The following is a 22,920-nucleotide window of genomic DNA, read 5'->3' as shown; positions in this document are numbered from 1 at the left end:
TTTCATCATCTCAGGGTTGTCAGCCATGCTTGTAACTGCCTTGGACTGAAGCTCTCAAATTCCTTCCTAAACACTTCTGCCTCATTTTCTTTTAAGACACTATTTCTTTGACTACTGGTACCTGCCTTCATATCAAATTGTATCTGATAATTGCCCCTTTCAATTGGCTTGAGACACTTTGCTAAGTTAAAGGCACTATATAAATGCAAGTTGTGGTTATGTTGGCTGGCTACTTGGTCACAGCCAACAATCCTGACCTCACCCAGCAGTGCCCCTCCCAGATACTCGCCTGAAGGTGCAGAAATGCAAACTGATTTTCCTGCCCCTTAAAACAAGAGTATGGAGGCCAATTATTGCCCACCCCACCAACTACTGCCCCAAATTAAAGCACTTAAATACAGCAGACTGGGTGCCAAACCTAGAATCTTTTGGGTGGAATTTAATGTAGGTGACGTGGCCACCGGTGAGAACTCATGTCACATCTCCAAGGGCTTCCCGTCGATATTCATGTGCAATCGGGCCTCCCACAGAATTAAATCCCCAAGAGCTGCTGGCCAATCAGACACCTTCAGCAGGCACCATCGCTGGATCCCTGGAGGCAGGTGAGTGTTGACCGGTCGGAGGTTGCAGGGAGGGGGGTTTGAATACAAAGATGGGGATGGTTCTCCTCTTCCCAATATGGGGTTCCTTGATTGGATACTAAATGCCTTTGAAGCCCCCCATGCTAAGAGGCCACTGGCAGAACTAACAGGGTTTTCTGAAGGCACTACATGCGTTTGTCAGAATCTCGGAGCCATCACTAATTCCTGCCGGGCTACGGGATAATGGCCTTAGATAAGTGGCTCAATAATGAACTTCATTAGCCAGCAGGCAGGTTTGCCACATTTTCTGCTGACTAACTGGGGATTGGTTTCCCCTGGCAGGAAAGGGCTGCAGGGTTCACCCCTGATTATGTGGATCCACCCAGCCTGTTCTGGTGGACTCCATTAAATCCAGGCCCTGGTCTTTTGAAAAACAAATCAAATCAGGGGATCTGGGTGTTATTGACAAGGCTGGAACGTGTTGCCTGTCCCTTGACAAGCGGGTGATCGGGTTTCTTCTTGAACTGCTGTAATATCGCTCAGTACCAAATCCCCATGATGCAATTACCCACCGTGTCATCAGTGAAACTGACAGCTTGCACTTTTCATTGAGCAACCACTGGTGAAGGTCACTAACCCAAGAGACAATATACAATTAAATAACCAAATACATTCTCACTGACTGAAGAGCTGTGTGTGGGTCCATCATTATAAAATTAATAACAGCACATCTCATCTGATTTGCATAACACACACCATCTGTGAGAAACCCTCTTTGGAGTGAAGGAGGGGCAAGGACCAGGCTCAGAACTGCAAACACATTTGCTGAGGTTTCACTCCCCAGCTGCAACAGAAACAGGCTTTTCTGCTTTTAGGGTGCCTAGTTATTACCATTTAATGCATTTCTTTTTGCGCCTGTTCTAATAGACTGACTGGAAGCAATGACTGCACTGCATCACCACTCAGACAATGCTGTCATTAGCTTCCGGTTGCAGGAAGTGTATGTGCATGTAGATTCAGCTCAAGGTAGATCATTAAACATTTATAGTATACATTAGCTGATCTCCCGTGGCATTGTTCATAGGGATGTCAGATGCCTGGTGTAGGGCCAAGCCTTTTCTCTCGACTTCCAAGGAGCTACAAGCTACACAAGACCAAAGCTAACAGTTTCTTAGCTGCTCCTCCAAACATCAACCAACCTTGCCTGCTGGTTATGCTCCAACTGAATTCACAGAGGGAACTCAAGCCAAAGAAACCCACTGAGCACCACCCATCTCCATGGCAACGTGACAGACATGGCCTGTTCCCAGATGGAAATGCAAATGAACTATCTTTTAATTCCAAAGCCTATTCCTAATTCCTGATGTATCCTATAATTAGAAAGTTAAATCTAGGGAACTGTATACACACTGCGTAGACGGCACTTGTCACTACCTATCTCCTTTCCGCAGCTATGTCCACACCAGGATACTTAAGGACAGTGTCTGCTGCTATATTCGAGGCCATCCTTGATTGGCAAGGCCAAAGTGTGGCAAACACCAAATAATCTAATGATTTAACTTGATAGTTTCCTTCATTTTAAAAAATTTAATATTTTGATTTTATAGTTTATATGTTCTTTGAAAAAGGGAACACTTTTTGTTAATTTGATTAAATGATGTGTCATCCTCACCAACGATCAAAAAAGTGTAGAGGACACTTGCAACCTTGGAAATTTCAGGTTAATTACTGTTGTAATATTACTGTAAAGAGGGTTGTTCTTGAAAAACAATATTCTGCTAAAATATAGCTGTGCTTCTTTAAAACAGCACATGATTAAATGTTCACATTGGGTGAGTTTATGCAGAAGTTAATTTTGGAGACGGCAGATATTGTGGCTCCAGTTTATTTTCCTGTTGCGAAGAGCGTTTTTCTGTATATTCTAAATGAGTGATTTTATTGCATTAAATTACATATCCCAAAGTAACAAAAATCTTTTAGGCACTGAATGATAACCATCCAAGTTGCGGACCCGTGGAACATTTTTTAAAAATTAATATCTGCACTGAAAGGTTAACCTAATGTTGCAAATATCTAGTTTATAATTTATGTTTTAGAATATGGCTTTCAATTTTAGCAATTAAAATTCTTAACTGCAGAAAACAAGCTCATCTGGTTGCGAAATGAATAAAAGCAGCCCTGAAGTAGATACAATTAAAATAAGCTTGGAGTTTATTACACTTAAAGGTTGGGACATGTTGACTTAAGAGGTCAACAGCAAGATAGACAAGATCATGAACAGCAGGTGGGCTTACTTAACTAAAGAACAGGAGTTTACAGTTTGTCCATTAAAGGATAAGTCATTCGTGTGGTTTCTTGGCCTATTCGCTTCTCGGCCTTTTGGCTAAGATCAAGTGTAGTATGATCGGCAGCCCATGGTCAGCCGCACTTGGTTGAGGTCATTAGGTTACACTGAAGCTTCATATGTTTCATATGAAGCAATTTTTTAAAGCGGCATCTCGGCCTTTTGGCTAAGATGCAAATGAGCTCAAGTCTTGGAGGAGGAACCTCCCCCTTCTCCAATCAGCTTGGCTCATGTAGATCAGGCCCAGGACAGGGTAGTTTGGTCGCTCACCCTGTCTTGTCAGCCTGGATCTGAAATGTCTCAACTTGTTGAGACTCTGAATTGGATTTGATTTGATTGAATTAGAAAAGTATTTTAAAAAAAGTCATTCGTGTGGTTTCCCAGAATTAAGGAAAGCTTTGGAATTAAAAGCCAGTTCATTTGCATTTCTGCCTGGGAACAGGCCAGGTCTGTCACATTGCCATGGAGATGGGTGGAGTTTGACTTTAGTTCCCTCTGTGAATTCAGTTAGAACATAACCAGCAGGCAAGGTTGGTTGATGTTTGGAAATCATGATGTGGAGATGCTGGCGTTGGACTGGGGTAATCACAGTAGGAAGATGTTTGGAAAAGCAACTACGGAACTGTATTAGCTTTGGGTTGTATATAATTTGTAGCTCATTAGAAGTCAAGTGAAAAAGCCAGACCTACACCTGAAGTAGAGGAAATACTAAATCTATCATACATGAGTGGGAGCTGGTATTCAGTATAAGACAAAGTAGGTAAGGGTAAAAGAGTACAGGCAGATATGTTTAGTTGGAAGCTAAAGGAAGAAATCTAGTTATACTCTAAAAGGCAGTTGTAATCTTGTTGTAGTTCTCGAAGTAATCAGCTTGGTTGTAGCTTAAAACCACAGCAGAAGTCTATTGGAGTAAAAGGTGTTAAAATATCTGTTAAGTCACTCCACAGAAGTCAGAGGGAGGCTTATGCTTGAGCTTTGGAATCCAGAGGTCAGTAAATAAATTAAGAGTCTCTCAGTCAAAAAGTTAATGGAAGGACCCCCATGAAATCTTGTAACTTGGCGAATAGCTGGAACATGGAAGAAAGATCACAGTGAATTCCAGTGGGCTGTGATACATCTTTTAAATTGGTCCCAGGAGAAGGAAATGAATGTTAAAGATTTTGTGAAGGGAAGGGAATTATTGGGAGAGCTGGAACACAAGTTTTTGAGCTTTAGTGTTAATAGTGCTCAACTTGCCAACTTATTTTCGATATACAATAAAGTTTATTTTTGTTTTAAAAAAGTGATCTTGTGCTGTAGTTATGTCAGTTAATTGCTGGTTGTTTGGATTTCTTCAATAAATGTTAACCTCCCCCAACCAGATCATAACACCAGGTGAAATCCCTCAATGATAAATGGCAGAATCATTTTCGTAATGAATGACCCAAGAATAAGCTCATGAAAATGTGTAACGAAGGACAGCCACAAAAGAAACTATAAAAGGTTACTGGCCAAAAGGCCATTCGGCCTGTTAATCTTTTTGGTAAAACAATTAAACTAAATTGAATCAACTGAGGGGCAAAAACATTCTGTTAATCGTCCTGGCAAAACGATTAAGCGAGGGATAAATCAGTAAATGTTCTGTTATTTGGCCTGTCAAATCTGTACTGATTTTCCTCTCCAACAATCAAAATTGATTCTATAATTCCACTTTAAGCCCCCTCGGATACTCAACACCATATATTTCTCGAGTTATCCATCAAAAGCGACATCTTTGCATTCATTTAGTACCTTTAAGTGTAGAGAATAGCTCAAGGTGCTTGAATGATGCCTGCCTCATAAAATGAAAACTCAAAAGCATTCCATGTTCCAACAACCGTAAAGAAAATTTCCAACGCCCTCCTCATTCACTTCAAAGCGATAGATGGATACAAACCTACCTAAACCCGTCGCTTAAATCTCAAGCCTTGAAAACTCACCGCCGGGATTCACTTATTCTATACATAGACACTAACTGGACACCTCGATTAGATTGCAGCCTGTAACTGCCTGCTGGCTATCCAGTATTCTATATATAAACCCCACCAAAATTCCATGCAACCGTCGAATCGCGAGAAGAACGATTTTGAAAAATAATACTCATTTGGTACGCCTAATTTCAATTGGGGAAAATGTTTTATACCTTACACGGTTATAAACAAACCGCACGGAGCGCTGTGGCTCCTAACCACAAAGCATCTACTTTCACAAAGATCTGGTTAATTAAAAGCCAAAAATAGTCCCCCGTTTGTTTGCGGGAGAGAGTGAAAACTGGTGACGTGGGCCCCATACAGGCTGAAACTCCCTCTGCCAGTCTCCCCCCACACGTGTAGTCTGGAGAACAGGCCCATTGAAAACCCTTTGTCATTGCAAAGGGAGCGACTCCCGACCCTTTAGAGAAAGATATAGAAGACCGAGAACAAGCTCTTGTTATTAAGTAACAAGGGGGAGAAACATGTAGCAGAATCATACATAGAAATTCCCCAGTTAAGCCTCCGCTACGAGGCTGGAAGTGCTGGCTGGAGAGACGGTGCAACTGATACGGGTCTGTTTCCTGAAGCTGTCTTGTATCTGTCTCCCCTCCCCTCCCCACTGGCCCTTGGAATAAGAGAGGGAGGGTCTGGAGGGCGAGGGAAACAAACTTGCAACAGAATCAGCTACACTCACCGGGAAAATCAACTCACAACAGCCGCCCCTCCGACCTCGCCATCTCCCTCCGTGCACTTTCGAAGTGAATTTGGAAATCTGTAACTGACTTTGTAAGCAAAGATAAGGGTGGAAAAAAAAACTTCTTGCAAATTCCTGCTAGCAACTATTTCAGGGGGTTGGGTTGGGCACAAACACACCCAGCGGGAGAGGTAGGGAGGACACTTTGGATTGATCTAAAACCATTAGTTAGACAACAATAAAGAAGAGGGCATTTACAGGATGGCAAAAAATGTAGATTAATCATTGTGTGTGTGTGTGCAAGTGAAGTTGTTCTTTTATAAAAGACTGTGCTAAGAAGATTAATCCATGTCCCACCCCCAAGGCGCGAGGCTGATGGAAGGGACCTCATTTACATGAAGATTAAGGGTTGACATCAGGATTTTGTTACATTGTATCATTCGGCGGGGGAAAAGGGATCAATTTATTTTTTTAAATTATTTTCTTTCTGGAAACCGATTGAAATCTGGAGGAATACCGTTACAGCCAAGCCTCGGATGTGGGAGAACCTTTTATTCCGAATGACAAATCGTGTCACCCGAGAATCTTTCCAAGGTGGGCTCCGGATCCCTGCATTTTCTCCCTCTCCCTGCCTTTTAAATGCTACGTTTAAACGATTGGTAACTTTCTTTCTCTTCCTTCGAAAGAGCATCAATTCGGATCAATTGCAGCCAAAGATCAGACTGAGCGGGCGTGTAATTTTTTTATTAATTGGGGAATTTTCCCCCTTTTCACAATTAACTCGGCGCCTTTCGTGTTAATTTTTCGGATGGAGAGAAAGAGAGGTGGCAACATCGGTGTGGAGTATTATTTCCATGGTGGGGAAACACTTCCCCTCTCCCCTCTGTGTTGAAGCCGGGAGGTTTCTGCTTTACCATTCTTCTGTCTGTCTCTCCCCCGCCCCCCACTCTCTCCGCCAGTCTGGTCTCAGACTGATCAGCCTTGCGAAATAAACATTAAAAAGCTCCCAAGCCGACTCCACTCCTCTCCCCCATCGAGGCCACCCTCGTACATTTACGGGGGGGGGGGGGGGGGGAGGTATTTGGGGTAACTTTTAAGTTTGACCTGCCCTCTTTATTCTCCACGGCGATTTCTCCCGACACCCTGAACTCCTCCAGCGAGCCCTCGGCATTTTCCCTCTCCCTCTCCCTCCTAATCTCTTTTGGGAGTGTAAAAACTCTAATGAATTTTCTCTTTTCCTTTATAGACATGGATTCTGCATCGCCTTCAACTTTAGACTCGGAGGTAATTCTATAATAATTTTGAACGGTGGGCTGGCCCCGGGGTTTGGGAATGATGTTTGATTTAATTTGGAGGGGGGGGGGGTAAATCTCTCTTTAGAACGCTGGTCAATTTCAGTCGACAGTCGTGTGGATTTCATGCCTACAGGTTTCTGATTCTACCACAGCTCCGTTGCGCCATCTTGTCAATTTACCATATTAATATATATTTAAAAACCCTTTATTGTTATTATCTGAACAGATTAAGGTTTTTGTATAAAGCTGTATCCCGCCTCCTTGCTGTGCTTCCATCTGAAGTTGGGGATTTATTGTCGGGGAAGGGGAAGGCGGGGGGGGGGGGGAACATTTCCCTTTTAAATCAGAGCTGTCCTGTTTTATAAATTCCCTCCCCTCCAAGTGTCTGCTGCCTGTCTGTTCCTCCGAGATCGCCAATCCCGGTGTGTGTGTGTTTTTTAATGATGAATATTCGCCATCTTGCCTCTGACCCGTCCCTTTTTCCTCCTGTCCTTCCCTCCTTTTCTCAAAGTAATTCCATTCTCCTACTTTAATGGTCCCGCACCGTCCTGTCTCTGCCCCCACCCCCGGGCTCTGATCCCCCGCCCTGGATTTTACTAATCCAAAAATGTCCCTCCTATTTAAAAAAAATACACCCAAGACAAATCGTCCTCCATTCGCATGTGTGTCTGTCCCCTCTTCCCCCGAGGCGCCCTCTTAGTTTATGCCCAAATGAAAAGGTTCACCTGATAGTGAATTGTATTAAACATAATACAAGGAATGAATCGGTCCCTTTGTTAAGTGGTGTCATTTGTACAAATGTTGTGATTGTGGGTGGAGGGACTCCCCTGCTGTTGGCGTGTGGATTCTCTGCCAGAGAGGTAGAAAGCTCAGCATTATAACAGCAATGCCGCCCAGTCTTGGGGAGAAGTGTTGGATTGAGATTGATACAATCGGGAAGCCACAGCAGTCCTGGTATATATATGTTTTTTCCCTGATCTGCGGGACTGTGTTTATTGTTGGGGTTGAGCTGTTTTAAAATAGGTGACATTTTTCACATGGAGATCTGCTTTGGAGCGCAACTTGTCTGACCTGTTTCATTGCTCAGCTATAGGGGGGAGGGGTTAGATGGCAAGAGGTCAACTCTTCCATATCGTCCACCTTCAGAATTTTCCTGAATTTGTACCCCCCCCCCACCCACTTGCTTCAATCCCATCATGTGGGGCGGCACGGTGGTTAGCACTGCTGCCTCACAGCTCCAGGGACCCGGGTTCAATTCTCGGCTTGGGTCACTGTCTGTGTGCGGGGTCTGCACGTTCTCCCTGTGTCTGCGTGGGTTTCCTCCGGGTGCTCCGGTTTCCTCCCACAGTCCAAAGATGTGCGGGTTAGGTTGGTTGGCCATGCTAAATTGCCCCCTTAGTGTTCTGGGATGTGTAGGTTAGAGGGATTGTGGGGTAAATATGTGGGGTTACAGGGATAGGGCCTGGGTGGGATTGTCGGTGCAGACTTGATGGGCTGAATGGCCCCCTTCTGCACTGTAGGGATTCTATGATTTCTAGCATGATTGCAGAGCAGTTTATTAGACACCCCAGGGTGATACAGTGATAGGATGGAGTGTAATAATTCTGGACACTGTGTGCCTGGAGTTTAATTGGGCATTTGACCTTCCCCGGGACAGGTCCTGTAGTATTGTGGGGGGGGGGAGAGAGGTTCAGGCTGTTTGCCTCCAATGTACAATGTCTTTTTTGTTCCAAATTATTTCACACGCATCAATGACAAAAAAATAATTGATTGTCAAATTAGTTTTTTATAAGGTGTTGATGAAAGATGTTGTCCAGATCTTTGCAAACTTAAACTATATAACGTAACATGGATGCATATTATTCCAGTTCTCACTGTGATACCTGTGCTCTGCAGTGTCAGTGGTTAAAGGGCAGGAATTATCATTAGTCTTAAGCTATAATTTGAGAGTCACTGCTTAAATTGCTGTCTCAGCATAAGTGACAGACCTCTGTATCCACAAGAACAGGATCCCAGTGTTAGACAGCAACAACTTGCATTTATATAGCACCATTAACATAGTAAAGCAGCTTCGCAGGAGCATTTTCAGTTCACATACAGTGACTGATCTGCCTCACCAATACTGTATCCCTGTGTTACCTAGCTGAAAATAGCATGAAAATTCCACTTACTGTGGGGCAGCACGGTGGTACAGTGGTTAGCACTGCTGCCTCACCGCGCCAGGGGCCTGGGTTCGATACTCGGCCTAGGTCACTGTCTGTGGGGAATCTGCACGTTCTCCCCGTGTCTGCGTGGGTTTCCTCTGGGTGCTCCGGTTTCATCCAAAAGATGTGCTGGCTGTGTTAAATTCTCCCTCAGTGTACCCGAACAGGCACTGGAGTGTGGTGACTGGGGGATTTTCACAGTAACTTCATTGCAGTGTTAATGTAAGCTTACTTGTGACACTAATAATAAACTTTAATAAATAAATATGGAAACCTTGGGGATGACACAAAACAATAGTCCCACCTCTCTTTCAGTCATACTACCCCATTAAACCACTGATTTTCTAGATAATGGCAGAAACCATGGCTGATTTTGGACAAGACTTTGTTCAGATGTTGAAGGTTTGACGTATTAGTGATTGTTGTGAAGTATAAGCAAAGCTAAGCAAAATATGTAGCCTCATTCATACGTATAATCTCATGCACTGTCCCCCTTCAGCGAGAAAGGAAGAAAACAAATGGAAAAATGTGATATAGTTGTGTTAACACACATGACTGCCAGTACAGAGCCAGTGTGTGTCAGTACTGATTGCACAGATTAATTTCTAACCTTGTATCTCTCTCTCTCTCTCCCTTCTTCCCAGGACTACACTCCAACAGATAAGAGGTGCAGGACAGTGGAAGATTTTAACAAATTCTGTACTTTTGTCTTGGTTTATGCTGGATACATCCCCTACCCTCAAGAAGTGAGTTGAGCTGTTCCTGTTTCAAACCCCAATCTTTTATTCTCTGACCCTTTACGATTTGACGAAGTAAGGGTCTTTCCTGCTCAGATTGTTGGAAAAGACATGCTGATAATGTGGATAGTGTTCTCAATTTAAATTCCAGTAACGATGGTTTCAAGAAGGAGATAGATGTACTTCTGATTAAAAATGGGTTAAAGGGATATGGGGCACAGGTAGGGAGATGGATTTGAGATCAGCCATGATTTGATTGAATGGCAGAGCAGGCTCGAAGGGCTGAATTACCTACTTCTGCTCCTAATTCCCATGTAAGCCTCCACCCAATGGCTCAGTGAATTTAATCCAGTAATTAACCAAGCTGGAAAATTCCCAGTTTGATTGGTCACCTGGATTGCAATGCCTTGAAAAGGTGGTGGAATCAGATTCAATAGTAATTTGGGAAAGGGGGAAAAAGAGAAATACTAGGGGTGGAAACTGTAAGGCCAAGAAGAAAGAATAAAGAGAGTCAGACCAATGGGGTAACGTTTCTAAAGAGACAGTCTCGATACTAGGGGGTCAAATTGTCTCTTTCTGTGCGGAATGGTTTTATTATCCGTGCTGAATTAGTTGACCTCAGCTGGGATGGGAATAGGGGCAGAGCAGTTGGCCTTGAGGAGGGGAGAATCTAGCTAGGGTTCCTGCTCCTGATTACCGGAAGGTAACTAGATGCTGAATGGGTGCTTCCCCGTGTGGGAAAGACTAGTCCTAGGGGACACAGTTTAAAAATAAGAGTCTCCCATCTAAGACAAAGATGTGGAGAATTTTTTCTCCGAGGGTCATAAGTCTGTGGAATTCTCTTCCCCAAAGAGCAGTGAAGGCAGGGTTGTTGAATATTTTTAAGACTGAGTCAGGTAAATTCTTGATTGACGAGGGAGTCAAAGGGAATAGACAGGAAAGTAGAGGCCACAATCTGATAAAGCTTGATCTTGTCAAATGCCAGAGCAGGCTTGATGGGCCAAATAGTCTATTCCTGCACCTACTATCACAGAATACAACAGTGCAGAAGGCGCCCTTCAGCCTATCGAGTCTGCACCGACGTATAAAAGGCCTTGACCTGCCCACCTAATCCCACTTGCCAGCACTTGACCAACAGCCTTGAATGTTATGATGTGCCAAGTTACTCATCCAGGTACTTTTTAAAGGATGTGAAGCATCACGCCTCCACCACCCTCCCAGGCAGCGCATTCCAGACCGTCACCACCCTCTGGGTAAAAAGGTTTTTCCTCAAATCCCCCTAAATCTTCCACCCCTCACTTTTAATTTCTGTCACCTCGTAACTGACCCTTCAACTAAGGAGAACAGCTGCTCCCTATCCACCCTGTCCATGCCCCTCATAATCTTGAACACCTCATTCAGGTCGCCCCCTCAGTCTTCTCTGCTCCAGAGAAAACATTCCAAGCCTATCCAACCTCTCTTTATAACTTAAATGTTCCATCCCAGGCAGCATCCTGGTGAATTTCCTCTGCACCCCCTCCAGTGTGTTCACGTCCATCCTATAAAGTGGCGACCAGAACTGCACACAGTACTCCAGCTGTGACCTCACCAAAGTTCTAAACAACTCCGTCATGACCTCTCTGCTTTTGTAATCTGTAGCCTGATTGATAAAAGCCAGTGTGCCATATGTCTTTTTCACCATCCTATTAACCTGCCTTTCCGCCTTTAGAGATCTATGGACAAACACGCCAAGGTCCCTTTGGTCTTCAGAACTTCCCACTGTCAGACCTTTCATAGTATACTTCCTTGTCAAATTACTCCTTCCAGAGTGTATCACCTCACACTTTTCAGGGATAAATTCCATCTGCCACTTATCCGCCCATTTGACCATCTCGTCCATATCTTCCTGTAACCCAAGACACTCAACCTCACTGTTAACCACCCGGCCAATCTTTGTGTCATTGGCAAATTTACTGATCCTACTCCCCACATAGTCATCTATGTCATTTATATAAATGAGGAACAATAGGGGGCCCAGCACAGATCCCTGTGGTACGCCACTGGTCACTGGCCTCCAGTCACTATAGCAGCAGTCTGTCACCACCCTCTGTCTCCTACCGCTAAGCCAATTATGAATCCACCTCATCAAATCACCCTGTATCCCATGTGCATTAGCCTTCTTAATAAGTCTCCCATGTGGGACTTTGTCAAAGGCTTTGCTGAAATCCATGTAAACTACATCAACCGCACTACCCTCGTCCACACACTTGGTTACATGCTCAAAATATTCAATCAAATTTGTTAGGCATGACTTCCCTCTGACAAAACCATGCTGGCTATCCCTGATCAAATCTTGCCTCTCCAAATGGAGATAGCTTCTCTCCTTCAGAATCTTCTCCAGTAGTTTCCCAAGCACAGACATGAGACTCACTGCTCTGTAGTTCCCTGGCTTGTCTCTACAACCTTTCTTAAATAGTAGGACCATATTAGCTGTTCTCCAGTCTCTGGCACCTCCCCGGTGAACACAGCAAGAAGTCTCACAACACCAGGTTAAAGTCCAACAAGTTTATTTGGTAGCACAAGCCACTAGCTTTCGGAGCGCTGCTCCATCATCAGGTAAGTGGGAGTTCTGTTCACAAACCGGGTTCAATTCCGGCCTCGGGTCACTCTTTGTGTGGAGTTTGCACATTCTCCCCGTCTCTGGGTGGGTTTCCTCCGGGTGCTCCAGTTTCCTCTCACAGTTCAAAGATGTGTGGGTTAGGTTGACTGGTCATAAATTGACCCTAATGTCAGGGTAAATATATAGGGTTTGGGTTGGATTGTGGTTGGTGCAGACTTGATGGGCCGAATGGCCTCCTTCTGCATTGTAGGAATTCTGTGATTCTATGATACTTGTTAAAAGCCTCTCTTTTCCTTCTCATTGTACCCTGAATGTCTCTGGTCATCCATGGTTCTCTGAGTTTGTTACACCTTCCTCTTTATCTAGAGGGAACGTGGTGAGCCTGTACCCTCTCCATTTCATCTTTGAACATCCCCCACTGCTCTTCTGTAGATTTCCCCACAAGTAACTTGTTCCAGTCTACCTTGGCCAGATCCTGCCTAATTTTGTTGAAATCTACTCTTTCCCAATCCAAAATCTTTTTCCTCAACTTGTCACACCATGTATGTATGTAACCATGCACTTCAGATGAAGATGAGATGAGCTGACTGAGACTATATTCAGCTGTTCGTCAGTCACTGTCTGGAGACAGGGGCTGCTTGATTGAGATCATAGAATCTGTATAATGCAGAAGGAGGCCATTCGGCCCATTCAGCCTGCACCAACAACAATCCTACCCAGGCCTTATCCCTGTAACCCCACATATTTACCTTCCAAATCCCCCTGACTCTAAGGGACAATTTATCATGGCCAATCCACCTAACCTGCACATCTTTGGAGTGTGGAAGGAAACCGGAGCACCCGGAGGAAACCCACGTAGGCACAGGGAGAACATGCAAACTCCACACAGACAATCACCCATGGCTGGAATTGAACCCGGTCCCTGGTGCTGTGAGGCAGCAGTACTAATCACTGTGCCATCGTGCCTCCCGATATCAGAGAGGAGTTAGTGTTTACAAAATGTATGAGAGGAAAGAGGGCTGACAAAGGGATGAGAAGTCAGTATCCTTAAACACGAGCATAATAAATTGTTACAAAACTTGTCTGATTTTGTTGCAGCCTAGAGGAAGATGGTGCATAAGAGAATGATGATGTGGAGTGGGAGGGGAGAGGATTCTGTGATTGTTGCCAGGTGAAAATGAACCTGGCCAGGAAGAAGTTACAACTCTCAGCATCGGACTAGTAGTATGCACCCAGAGGTGACATCTCTGTAACAATATCCAACTGGGGGAGAATGGAGGGCTTTTAAAAGGAAGATCATTGCTTCCGAATTTGATGGGCAGACTTATCACCTCCTCCCTTCACCCCTTCAATTACTAGACATGTATTGCAATAATGTCACAGCGTTGAGATTTCTGTTCAGCAGCTGTTTCTCTTCAGTCAGCTCACAGGCTCAAACTGGAGACCTGCCCTCTCTCTATCCAGCCCCTCCCCTTCCCACTCGCACACATTGAGTCAATAGTTGAGTGTAATCTGTTTCTTATTTCAATCCCGTTTATGGGTAAAACTCTTTGTTTTGTTGTTGATGTTGTGGCATTCTGAGCATGTTGCTTGGAATGTGCCAATTTCCAAAGAAAACCAGGGACATTTGGCCAAAGAAGTGTTGTGTTTGACTCTGTGAAGCTAAGCTGCTTCTCCATCCTGAAGTGTTGATTTTCACGGGTTTTGCCAGTTGTGAGCAGCCACCCACCTGCTGGTTAAGACTCTGCAGAGCACCAGGCAGATTTGTTCAAATTCAGGGAAAGACTTGCATTTCTATAGCACCTTTCACGACCTCTGGATGCTCCTAAATGCCTCACAGACAATTTGTGCCCAGCTAGGTTCCAGAAGCAATTAATTAATAATTAATTATAGTGCGGTTAATTGAGGGATAAGCATTAGTTCAGGATGCCAGGGAGAACTTCCCTGTTCCTCTTTGAAATAGTGTAATGTGATCTTTTATTTTCAGGTGAATGGGCAGATGGGACCTTGTCCCATCCAAAAATGGCACTTCTGAGAGTGCCGCACTCCCTCAGTACTGCCCAAGAGTATCAACTTAGATTATGTGCGTACGTCTCTTGTGTGGGACTTGACCCCAAGAATGCTGCCCTTTGAACCTCAGCTGACTCTTTATTATTCTCTGACATGAGGTGAGGTGAAACTGTGCAGCTGTTTATTGACCCGTTGTCTTTCTCCCTTTTTCAGGAGGTGCCTCTGCGGACGAGCTCCAGTCCTCCCAACAGCACAGGTAGCACTGCAGAGAGTGAACCCTGGGACCTTCCGCTCTCTGTCCCAGACACAAATAAAGGCAGGAAAACATTCACCAGCTTCAAACGGGCCAAACCATACTCGTTCCTGAAACATCACAAATCAGGCAGCTTCATGCTGCCCCCCTTCAACCGCAGGAAGCCTGACAAAGTGAAGAGGAGGCGCGAGGTGAGGGCAAAGGAAGGCAGCCCAAGGATAGAGGAACCTCAGATTGAGGAGACGGTCAAGCAGGAACCCCCTAACCCGGCCGCAGAAACCAATCCAGACTCTGCTGACCACGAAGGAGAGGATGCAGCACCGGCACCTATTTCCCTGGAACCTCACTCCCAGCAGTTTCTCGCCCAGCAACCTCACTCCCAGCAATCCTGCGCCCAGCAGCCACTCACCTCGGAGCCCCTCACTCCAGAACCCCTTCCCCAGCAGCCACTCATCCAGGAGCCCCTCACAGACTCCCCAAGCACCGGCCAGGACAGTTCTTTTCTGCTGGCCCCTGCGACAGAGGTGATGAATGAGACGATAAAATGTGAGAAAGTTCTGCGACAGAGGACCGTTTTCCGACAGGGAAAGCAGGTTGTGTTCAGGGACGTGGACACGACTGGGAATGATGAAGACATCATGGTGGATTCTGGTAAGTGAGCATTTTAAACACCAAATAATTGTCTGCCACAAACTGCTGTACTTAGACAGTATGGCTGTAGTGCAGAGTCAATCCCCTGTGTCTCAGTTGATAAATTCCCTTTCCAATGTGGGACTGAATTGTGTGGGTAAGGAAAGTTGCAGGGCTAACTGTCCAGCTCTCAGCTGAGACAATGAAAGGACTGTCACTAATGACAGACCAACACTAATGAGCATGACAACAGGCTGACTAATGGACAGGATCAGAGACAGCTCCATACAGGTAGCAATACCGACAGACCTGCAAAACTAGCATCAAACTACTAGGTAGGACTAGTGTTGGGCTGTATGCATCAGGTTTCTAACTGCCAGAACTAGTGATGGATGATAATCACCGATACTAATGACACATGTACCCACCAGGAATAGTGCCAGAGAACCATGCAAGGGGCCGGTGATCTCCAGGTCTTGGTTTGAGTGTCTTGAGTTTATGATTCCATTTTTCATATTTCAAGGACACATTGTATGGAAATATCCCACACCTACACTTCATTGAAATCCTGGAGGCAGTACTCACTACCCTGCATATGTGCCTGATCACCATGGATGTGGGCCCAGGTCAATCTCCCCGTGTCCGACCCTGTACGATCTCCCCGTGTCCGACCCTGTACGATCTCCCCGTGTCCGACCCTGTACGATCTCCCCGTGTCCGACCCTGTACGATCTCCCCGTGTCCGACCCTGTACGATCTCCCCGTGTCCGACCCTGTACGATCTCCCCGTGTCCGACCCTGTACGATCTCCCCGTGTCCGACCCTGTACGATCTCCCCGTGTCCGACCCTGTACGATCTCCCCGTGTCCGACCCTGTACGATCTCCCCGTGTCCGACCCTGTACGATCTCCCCGTGTCCGACCCTGTACGATCTCCCCGTGTCCGACCCTGTACGATCTCCCCGTGTCCGACCCTGTACGATCTCCCCGTGTCCGACCCTGTACGATCTCCCCGTGTCCGACCCTGTACGATCTCCCCGTGTCCGACCCTGTACGATCTCCCCGTGTCCGACCCTGTACGATCTCCCCGTGTCCGACCCTGTACGATCTCCCCGTGTCCGACCCTGTACGATCTCCCCGTGTCCGACCCTGTACGATCTCCCCGTGTCCGACCCTGTACGATCTCCCCGTGTCCGACCCTGTACGATCTCCCCGTGTCCGACCCTGTACGATCTCCCCGTGTCCGACCCTGTACGATCTCCCCGTGTCCGACCCTGTACGATCTCCCCGTGTCCGACCCTGTACGATCTCCCCGTGTCCGACCCTGTACGATCTCCCCGTGTCCGACCCTGTACGATCTCCCCGTGTCCGACCCTGTACGATCTCCCCGTGTCAGACCCTGTACGATCTCCCCGTGTCAGACCCTGTACGATCTCCCCGTGTCAGACACTCTACAATCATGCATGGGATAAACTGCTGTCTAACCACGTATTAACCCTGTTTCCTAGTGTACACCTCAGTGAATTAAATAATTACTTTTGTAATATTTAAGATGATACACCTTTGTATTCCAACATTTCCAAGGCTACTCCTCCCTTTACTTTTGACATGCTGAACGTTGTTGGGGTTTGATTCTATTGCTCTCAGGTGGTTTTCAATAGATCCTGTCCATTGTCATTTCTTCATGGTGAGGACCACCCTACTTGTGGGGAATCACATCAAGCCTTTTATACAGCTGTTAAATTTATATTCACCTTCCAGAAGGGAACATTCTGCTTGATTCCCCCTCCCTAGTTCAGGGGTACTGAGGCCAATTTTAGCTGCCCCTAAAGCTACTATTGCTCAGGTCTGTGACAGCAACAAGGGACGTTCGCGATTTGCATGACTGCATTTGTAAACCAAACTAATTCTTCAATGACTATAGACAGCTACACGGGAGTCCTTTCCAGCTTTCCAATGTTGAAGGGATTATTACAGATTGAGAAACCCAAAAGGTTTCATGGACTGGACTTGTTTCAAAGAGTATGGGGTGATTACATTGATGTGTTTAAGATGATGATTAATTATTTGATAGTTTCTCGTTATCTTGCCTACTTGCTCTGTGGTGGGGAGTCCAGAACAAGGGTATAACCTCAAAACTAGAACATGGCCATTCTAATGCCCCCCCCCCGAGACACATCACATTGAGGCTGGGGTCAGTTGAAAATTTCAAATCTGACATCAACAGTTCTTGTTGTGCAAAGGTATTAAGGGTAATAAACAGCTAATTAAATAGTAGAACATATTCGAGGGGCTGAATGGTGCCTCACTGTTCCTCTGTCTTCTCTCTCTCTTTCTCAGTGATATGACTTGAGTCCTGCTCAGTCCAGTTCCGACTCTTTTGAGTTTAAATGATTGAACAAATGAGGGATAAAGTGAAAGGGGCAGCCCCTTAAAGGGGAACTGCCCTATACAAAAACAAGAGCAGAACTCCACAGCAGTTAAGTGCCAATCTTGCTTAGAAAAATAGTAGATAGGCTGAATGATCAAACACAGGGTGGCTTTTTTGAACTGGAGACCGAGAGATGCCGATGTGTTTGCACACTAGTTAATTAACAATTTTAAAATGAAGTTTGCGGCCCCTATTGACCCTGTAGAGATATCCATCAAGCTTTGCCTTGTTCACATGTTCTTGGCTGTCGGTTATTTAATTGTAAATGTTTCTTGTACTTCTCAAACCACCAATTTCCTTAGAAAACTTGGAATCTCCTGAAGCCTGAGATCTGCATGGTACAACTTCTGGCCATCCTGCAGAACCTTGTCCAAATGGTCACTTTTCCCATGTGAGCCCACAGCTGCTGCTCAGTGTATGGCACTGTTGTCACTGAGCCAGAAAGTCTATGGGTTAATTTCCCACTCTCAACGACCTGAGCACAAAATCCATGCTGACACTCCCGTTGCAATACTGAGGGACTGCTGCACCATCAGAGAGATACCCTCATTTGGCTGAGACATTTAAACCAAGGTTCCATTGGCCCTCTCGGGTGGATATTAAAAAGTACATGTCCTTTATGTCCTGGTCAATAATTATCCATCAATCAACATCACTAAAATAGGTAGTCTAGTGATGATCACATTGCTCTTTGTGGGATCTCACTGTGCACAAATGAGCTACTTCTATTCCTATGTTACAACAATGATCGCTCTCTGAAAGCACTCTATTGGATGTAAAGTGCTTTGGGACATCCTGAGCTTACAAAAGATGCTATATAAATGCAAATTATTGTTGATCTGATTTGTGATTTAATCTTTGGACCTTCTCCAACAGATGATGATTCCTGGGACCTGGTGACGTGTTACTGCATGAAGCCCTTTGCTGGCAGGCCAATGATTGAATGCAACGAGTGTGGTACCTGGATCCATTTGTCCTGTGCCAAAATCCGCAAGTCCAATGTCCCGGAGGTGTATGTCTGTCAAAGGTGTCGAGACTCCAAATTCGACATTCGACGATCGAACCGATCTCGAACCGGCTGCAGAAAGCACTTCCTCGACTGAGGGGTTCAAGTCTTTCTTTCTTTCTTGGTTTTGTTTTGTTCCGGGGAAAGAAAGGAGAACTTTGAAATGGCAACGGGGGCAACAAAAAAAAAATTGCATTTAAAACAAAATAGTTTGATGATGCACTTGTTTGGAGAGTTCCATCCATGTGCACAGGAGTTGCCTGCTTTTTGACTCTCTGTCTCTCCTTTCGTCCTCACAGTCCAAGAGATCAAGACAGGTTAAGTTTTTGTTTTCACACCCTGGCTAAACCAGCACAAGAGAGATTACCTTCTGTCCTTTGGCTCTTCCTCCTAGTCCATTGCATCTGAAAAGGCCTTAACCCACCAAGGTCTCCAAGGATGACGGTAGTAGCCAGTCTGGTCTCTCACGCTTTCCTTTCTGTGCAATCCCTACAATGCTTGCTGCTAATGGAGCTGCAAGCAGACAAACAGGGCCCTGTGCAATAGACAAAGGCTTCAAGCATTAACATTAGCAAAAGAAATGGGAAGGGGAAAAATCGATAATCAATACCTAGTGGCCTAATGTACAATAAAACCAAATAATGCTGGAAATACACCACCAATCTGTCAATATCCGAATTAGTAAACTTTATTGTTCATGAGTTCTGACCAAAGGGGTACATACCCCTGTCTTCTCTCTCTTTACATGTGCTGACTAGCTTGCTGTGTACTGCCAGCATTTTCTGATTTTATTTCGGATTGCCAACATTTTCAGTTTTAACATGACAAAACTTACTTTGGTCAAAATGAGAGTAACTAATGCCTTTTGCTTCCACTGGACTTTTCTTAAATTTTGCACCAGTCAAAACCCAAGCGAGTCCAAATATTCTTTCCTGAAGCTGCAGGAGGCGAGTTGACAAAGGGTTAAAATTCTATGGGGCAAGTGTGGTAACATTCTCGGTTAATTTTTTGGGTTTGACGGTTGCTATTAAAAGGTTTGGGCTACACAAACAATTTATTTACCATTTTTCTTTGACTATTCCTCAAGGAGATCTTTACAATTGCTATGCCTGAAATTCAGTATTTAAAACCAAACTTAGTACTGCAGTGAGAAGGAGGAAACAAAATCCTTAAGTGCCAGGACTGTGGCTTTTAAATGATCAATTAATTAACTCTGAACCTCTTCTATGCATCTGAACAGTTGTTTTATGAGCCGCGAGGGGAGGAGATGACAAACTCAACATTGTATCAATTTTTAAAAGGTCTGGACAGAGAATTCTGCTAAAAAGGCAGCAGTCCAGATTCTTTTGTTTGGGGAGAGGGGAGGGGGGACGTAGAATCCTATCCCTTAGTTTAAGTTTATTTGGTCCAAACTTGGCACCATGTGCAATAAATTCAGGACAGTAATCTGAACTCAAAAGTTGGGTGAGGGGAGAAGGAAATCACCATCGTCCCCTCTGCCATCTTCTATCCCTTACTCTGCACGTCATGATACATGAAGATATTGAGGACATGTTGACAGCAAGGAACATGATTATGGTTCCCAAGATGTTGCCGCACCCATTCAACGGACCTGTTGTGTGGCAGGTTAAGTGTTCAGTGGTGATGTGGTTTCATTTAGACAACCTCTTGTGGGTGATCCGTATGGTTCAGTCACAACCTGTGACTGAGCATTTGAATGGATACAGACACTATAGCTTTGTGCATCATTAATCGAGAGACTTCATCCTTTTGAATCCTTCCATAAAAATAAGTTGTGGGGGGAGAGATGAGGAGGTATCCTTGTTCAACCTTCCATCATTGTATATTGTAAAATATATATTGCCATAAAAATATTGCTAATGTATTTTTACTCAAATGTCTTATCCCACAAATATTTGCCAAGTTGGGTCTGCTCAATCTGATGTTTCCAGTGACAGGAAAGAACTCAGTACATGGAATAAGAAGCCTTTCACTTGTCTCCCTTTCCGCATTTTTTCCCCTTTAACCAAGGTTCCAGGTTACCTCAAACCAGCAATATACTATTTTCTTCTCTTCTGTAACGATTGGTTTTAGGTGACAATTTAAAGACATAGCGAGCACTTAAAAAGATGTCTGACAATCAACCAGCATCCCTGTCACCACCATCAAACACAAGGGCCAGAATCTTACCACCATTCATTCTGGCGGGATTATCCCATCCCGCTGCAGGGAACGGAGATTTGGCTGGCTGCCAAATTCTCCAACTTCGCTGCAGTGGAAATCTGGCCTGAACGCCTGGTAAGATCGCGCCCAAAGAGTTAATTGGCCTCGGACCCAAATTCAAATAATAGAAATGTAATCTTGCTGTCAGGGAATGATTTTTCTCTATTTTTCCCGGTGGCTTCCCTTTTGTTGATTAAAAGTAACCCTTCAAACATCCTACATGGATGGAGGGGAGAAGGGAGAAAGACAGAAGCGTGGGGTGGGCAAGACGGTTCCTGTACAGCAGCCTAGCTTGCGTGTCAAGTTACCACTAGAAATCAGCCAGGATTCCCGCCCTTGGTCAATATCTGCTGGGAATATGTGCACACATGGACACTGGGTGGGGACAGAATCAGGCTCAACTTGCTAACCACAGTGAATTAGTTGGCTGAGGCACACTTTCAAGACATGTGTGAAGAACAACTGCTGGGATCAGCAAGTGAAGGGTGACTTTCTTGTGGAACTGGAGAGTTAACCCCTTCAGAAGAGGAGAGAATCTTTAGCCAGCATCAGTCAACCTAAACGCCAAAAGGCCCTGGATACCCACACTATGTAAAACACTAATTAAAACATTGGTGTACTCTGGTCTTCATTACATGCTGAAAACTCTGTCTCTGTCTCTACCATATTCTCTTGACTTTTAACTTATTTTGTTGAAAATGAGGGCGAATGCTATTTTGCAAAGCAGCATTGTGATATTTCAAGCACGAGTGTTGCTCTTGCTCCTGATGGGAATACCTGCATGAGATTATCATGGATATATAACAAGTCTCTGACTCTGAAACTGTGTCCAGTGATGTTGCCAGGAATGTCGGACTGTCTCCTTGGAAGAAACGTTAAAGTGGAACAAAGAAAACCTTGTTTCTGTGAAACTTTGTACATGTATATCGGAAGTTATTTTGTAAATAAAGATTTAACTATTGGTATTTTAAATAACAAACCTGTTGTAATTTACTTCCCCCCCCCCTTGGCTTCTGCACCTTGCAAAGGAAATAGAAGACGTGGAAAAAGTGCAGAATGGGTTGATACAGAGAGCTATCTTTCTCATCAAGGATCCAGGTCAGGTATGGAACAGTTTGATGTAGAAAAAAAGATAAGACTTAGGCAGCCCCAACCACAGAACAATTCCCCCTTGCTGTAGCACTGTGATATTTTCATAACCTGCCTAGCTGTGACTGAATAATTTGAATAGATTATATTGCTATTCTTTATTGCTACCCAGTGATCCCAGTTAATGGCCCCATTGCTCAACATCCAAAGCCTAATTCATAGAATGCTGCATACAGCAGAGAATAAATAGCATCATTAGAATGGAACAGGTAGAATGCAATTGATGGTAGGGCTGATAAACTGATTGAAGGAAAAAGTTCTTTTTTTATCTCAGTCAATAGGACTCCCACCTGAGGCAGATCATTATGGGTTCAAGAGCCATTCCACCCTTGGGTTGATACTCCAGTAAGAAGTTTAACAATACCAGGTTAAAGTCCAACAGGTTTATTGGGTAGCAAAAGCCACACAAGCTTTCGGAGCTCCAAGCCCCTTCTTCAGGTGAGTGGGAATTCTGTTCACAAACAGGGCATATAAAGACACAGACTCAATTTACATGAATAATGGTTGGAATGCGAATACTTACAGCTAATCAAGTCTTTAAGATACAAACAACGTGAGTGGAGAGAGCATCAAGACAGGCTAAAAAGATGTGTATTGTCTCCAGACAAGACAGCCAGTGAAACTCTGCAGGTCCAGGCAGGCTGTGGGGGTTACAAATAGTGTGACATGAACCCAATATCCCGGTTGAGGCCGTCCTCGTGTGTGCGGAACTTGGCTATCAGTTTCTGCTCTGCGCCGTCGTGAAGGCCGCAGAAACTGATAGCCAAGTTCCGC

General features: G+C 44.8%; 2 protein-coding genes and 1 pseudogene across 3 annotated transcripts in view; 2 read left to right on the top strand and 1 right to left on the bottom strand.

Moving 5' to 3' along the window:
- klhl21 (kelch-like family member 21) overlaps positions 1-5,753 on the bottom strand; it is a 36,268-nt gene extending 30,515 nt beyond the window's left edge. The window contains exon 1 of one of the 2 annotated variants that reach the window (XM_078238800.1): positions 5,611-5,753. The gene's annotated coding sequence lies outside the window, so the exon portion shown is untranslated. The remainder of the gene's footprint in view (positions 1-5,610) is intronic. The other variant, XM_078238799.1, reaches the window with a different exon arrangement.
- On the top strand, positions 2,945-3,164 carry LOC144510303 (U2 spliceosomal RNA; annotated as a pseudogene).
- Positions 5,754-5,999: 246 nt separating the features above from the next.
- phf13 (PHD finger protein 13) lies at positions 6,000-21,966 on the top strand. Its single transcript, XM_078238797.1, has 5 exons — positions 6,000-6,204; positions 6,857-6,894; positions 9,754-9,855; positions 14,669-15,359; positions 18,645-21,966. Exons 1-5 carry the CDS (start codon positions 6,147-6,149, stop codon positions 18,869-18,871), a joined length of 1,116 nt encoding a protein of 371 aa, XP_078094923.1. The 5' UTR covers positions 6,000-6,146; the 3' UTR covers positions 18,872-21,966.
- Positions 21,967-22,920: the final 954 nt, after the last annotated feature.

This window comes from Mustelus asterias, chromosome 22 (assembly GCF_964213995.1).
Source record: "Mustelus asterias chromosome 22, sMusAst1.hap1.1, whole genome shotgun sequence".
NCBI classification, from domain to species: Eukaryota; Metazoa; Chordata; class Chondrichthyes; order Carcharhiniformes; family Triakidae; genus Mustelus; species Mustelus asterias.
The sequence above is the reverse complement of the archived record's forward strand: the minus strand, read 5'-3'. Positions and strand labels throughout refer to the sequence as shown.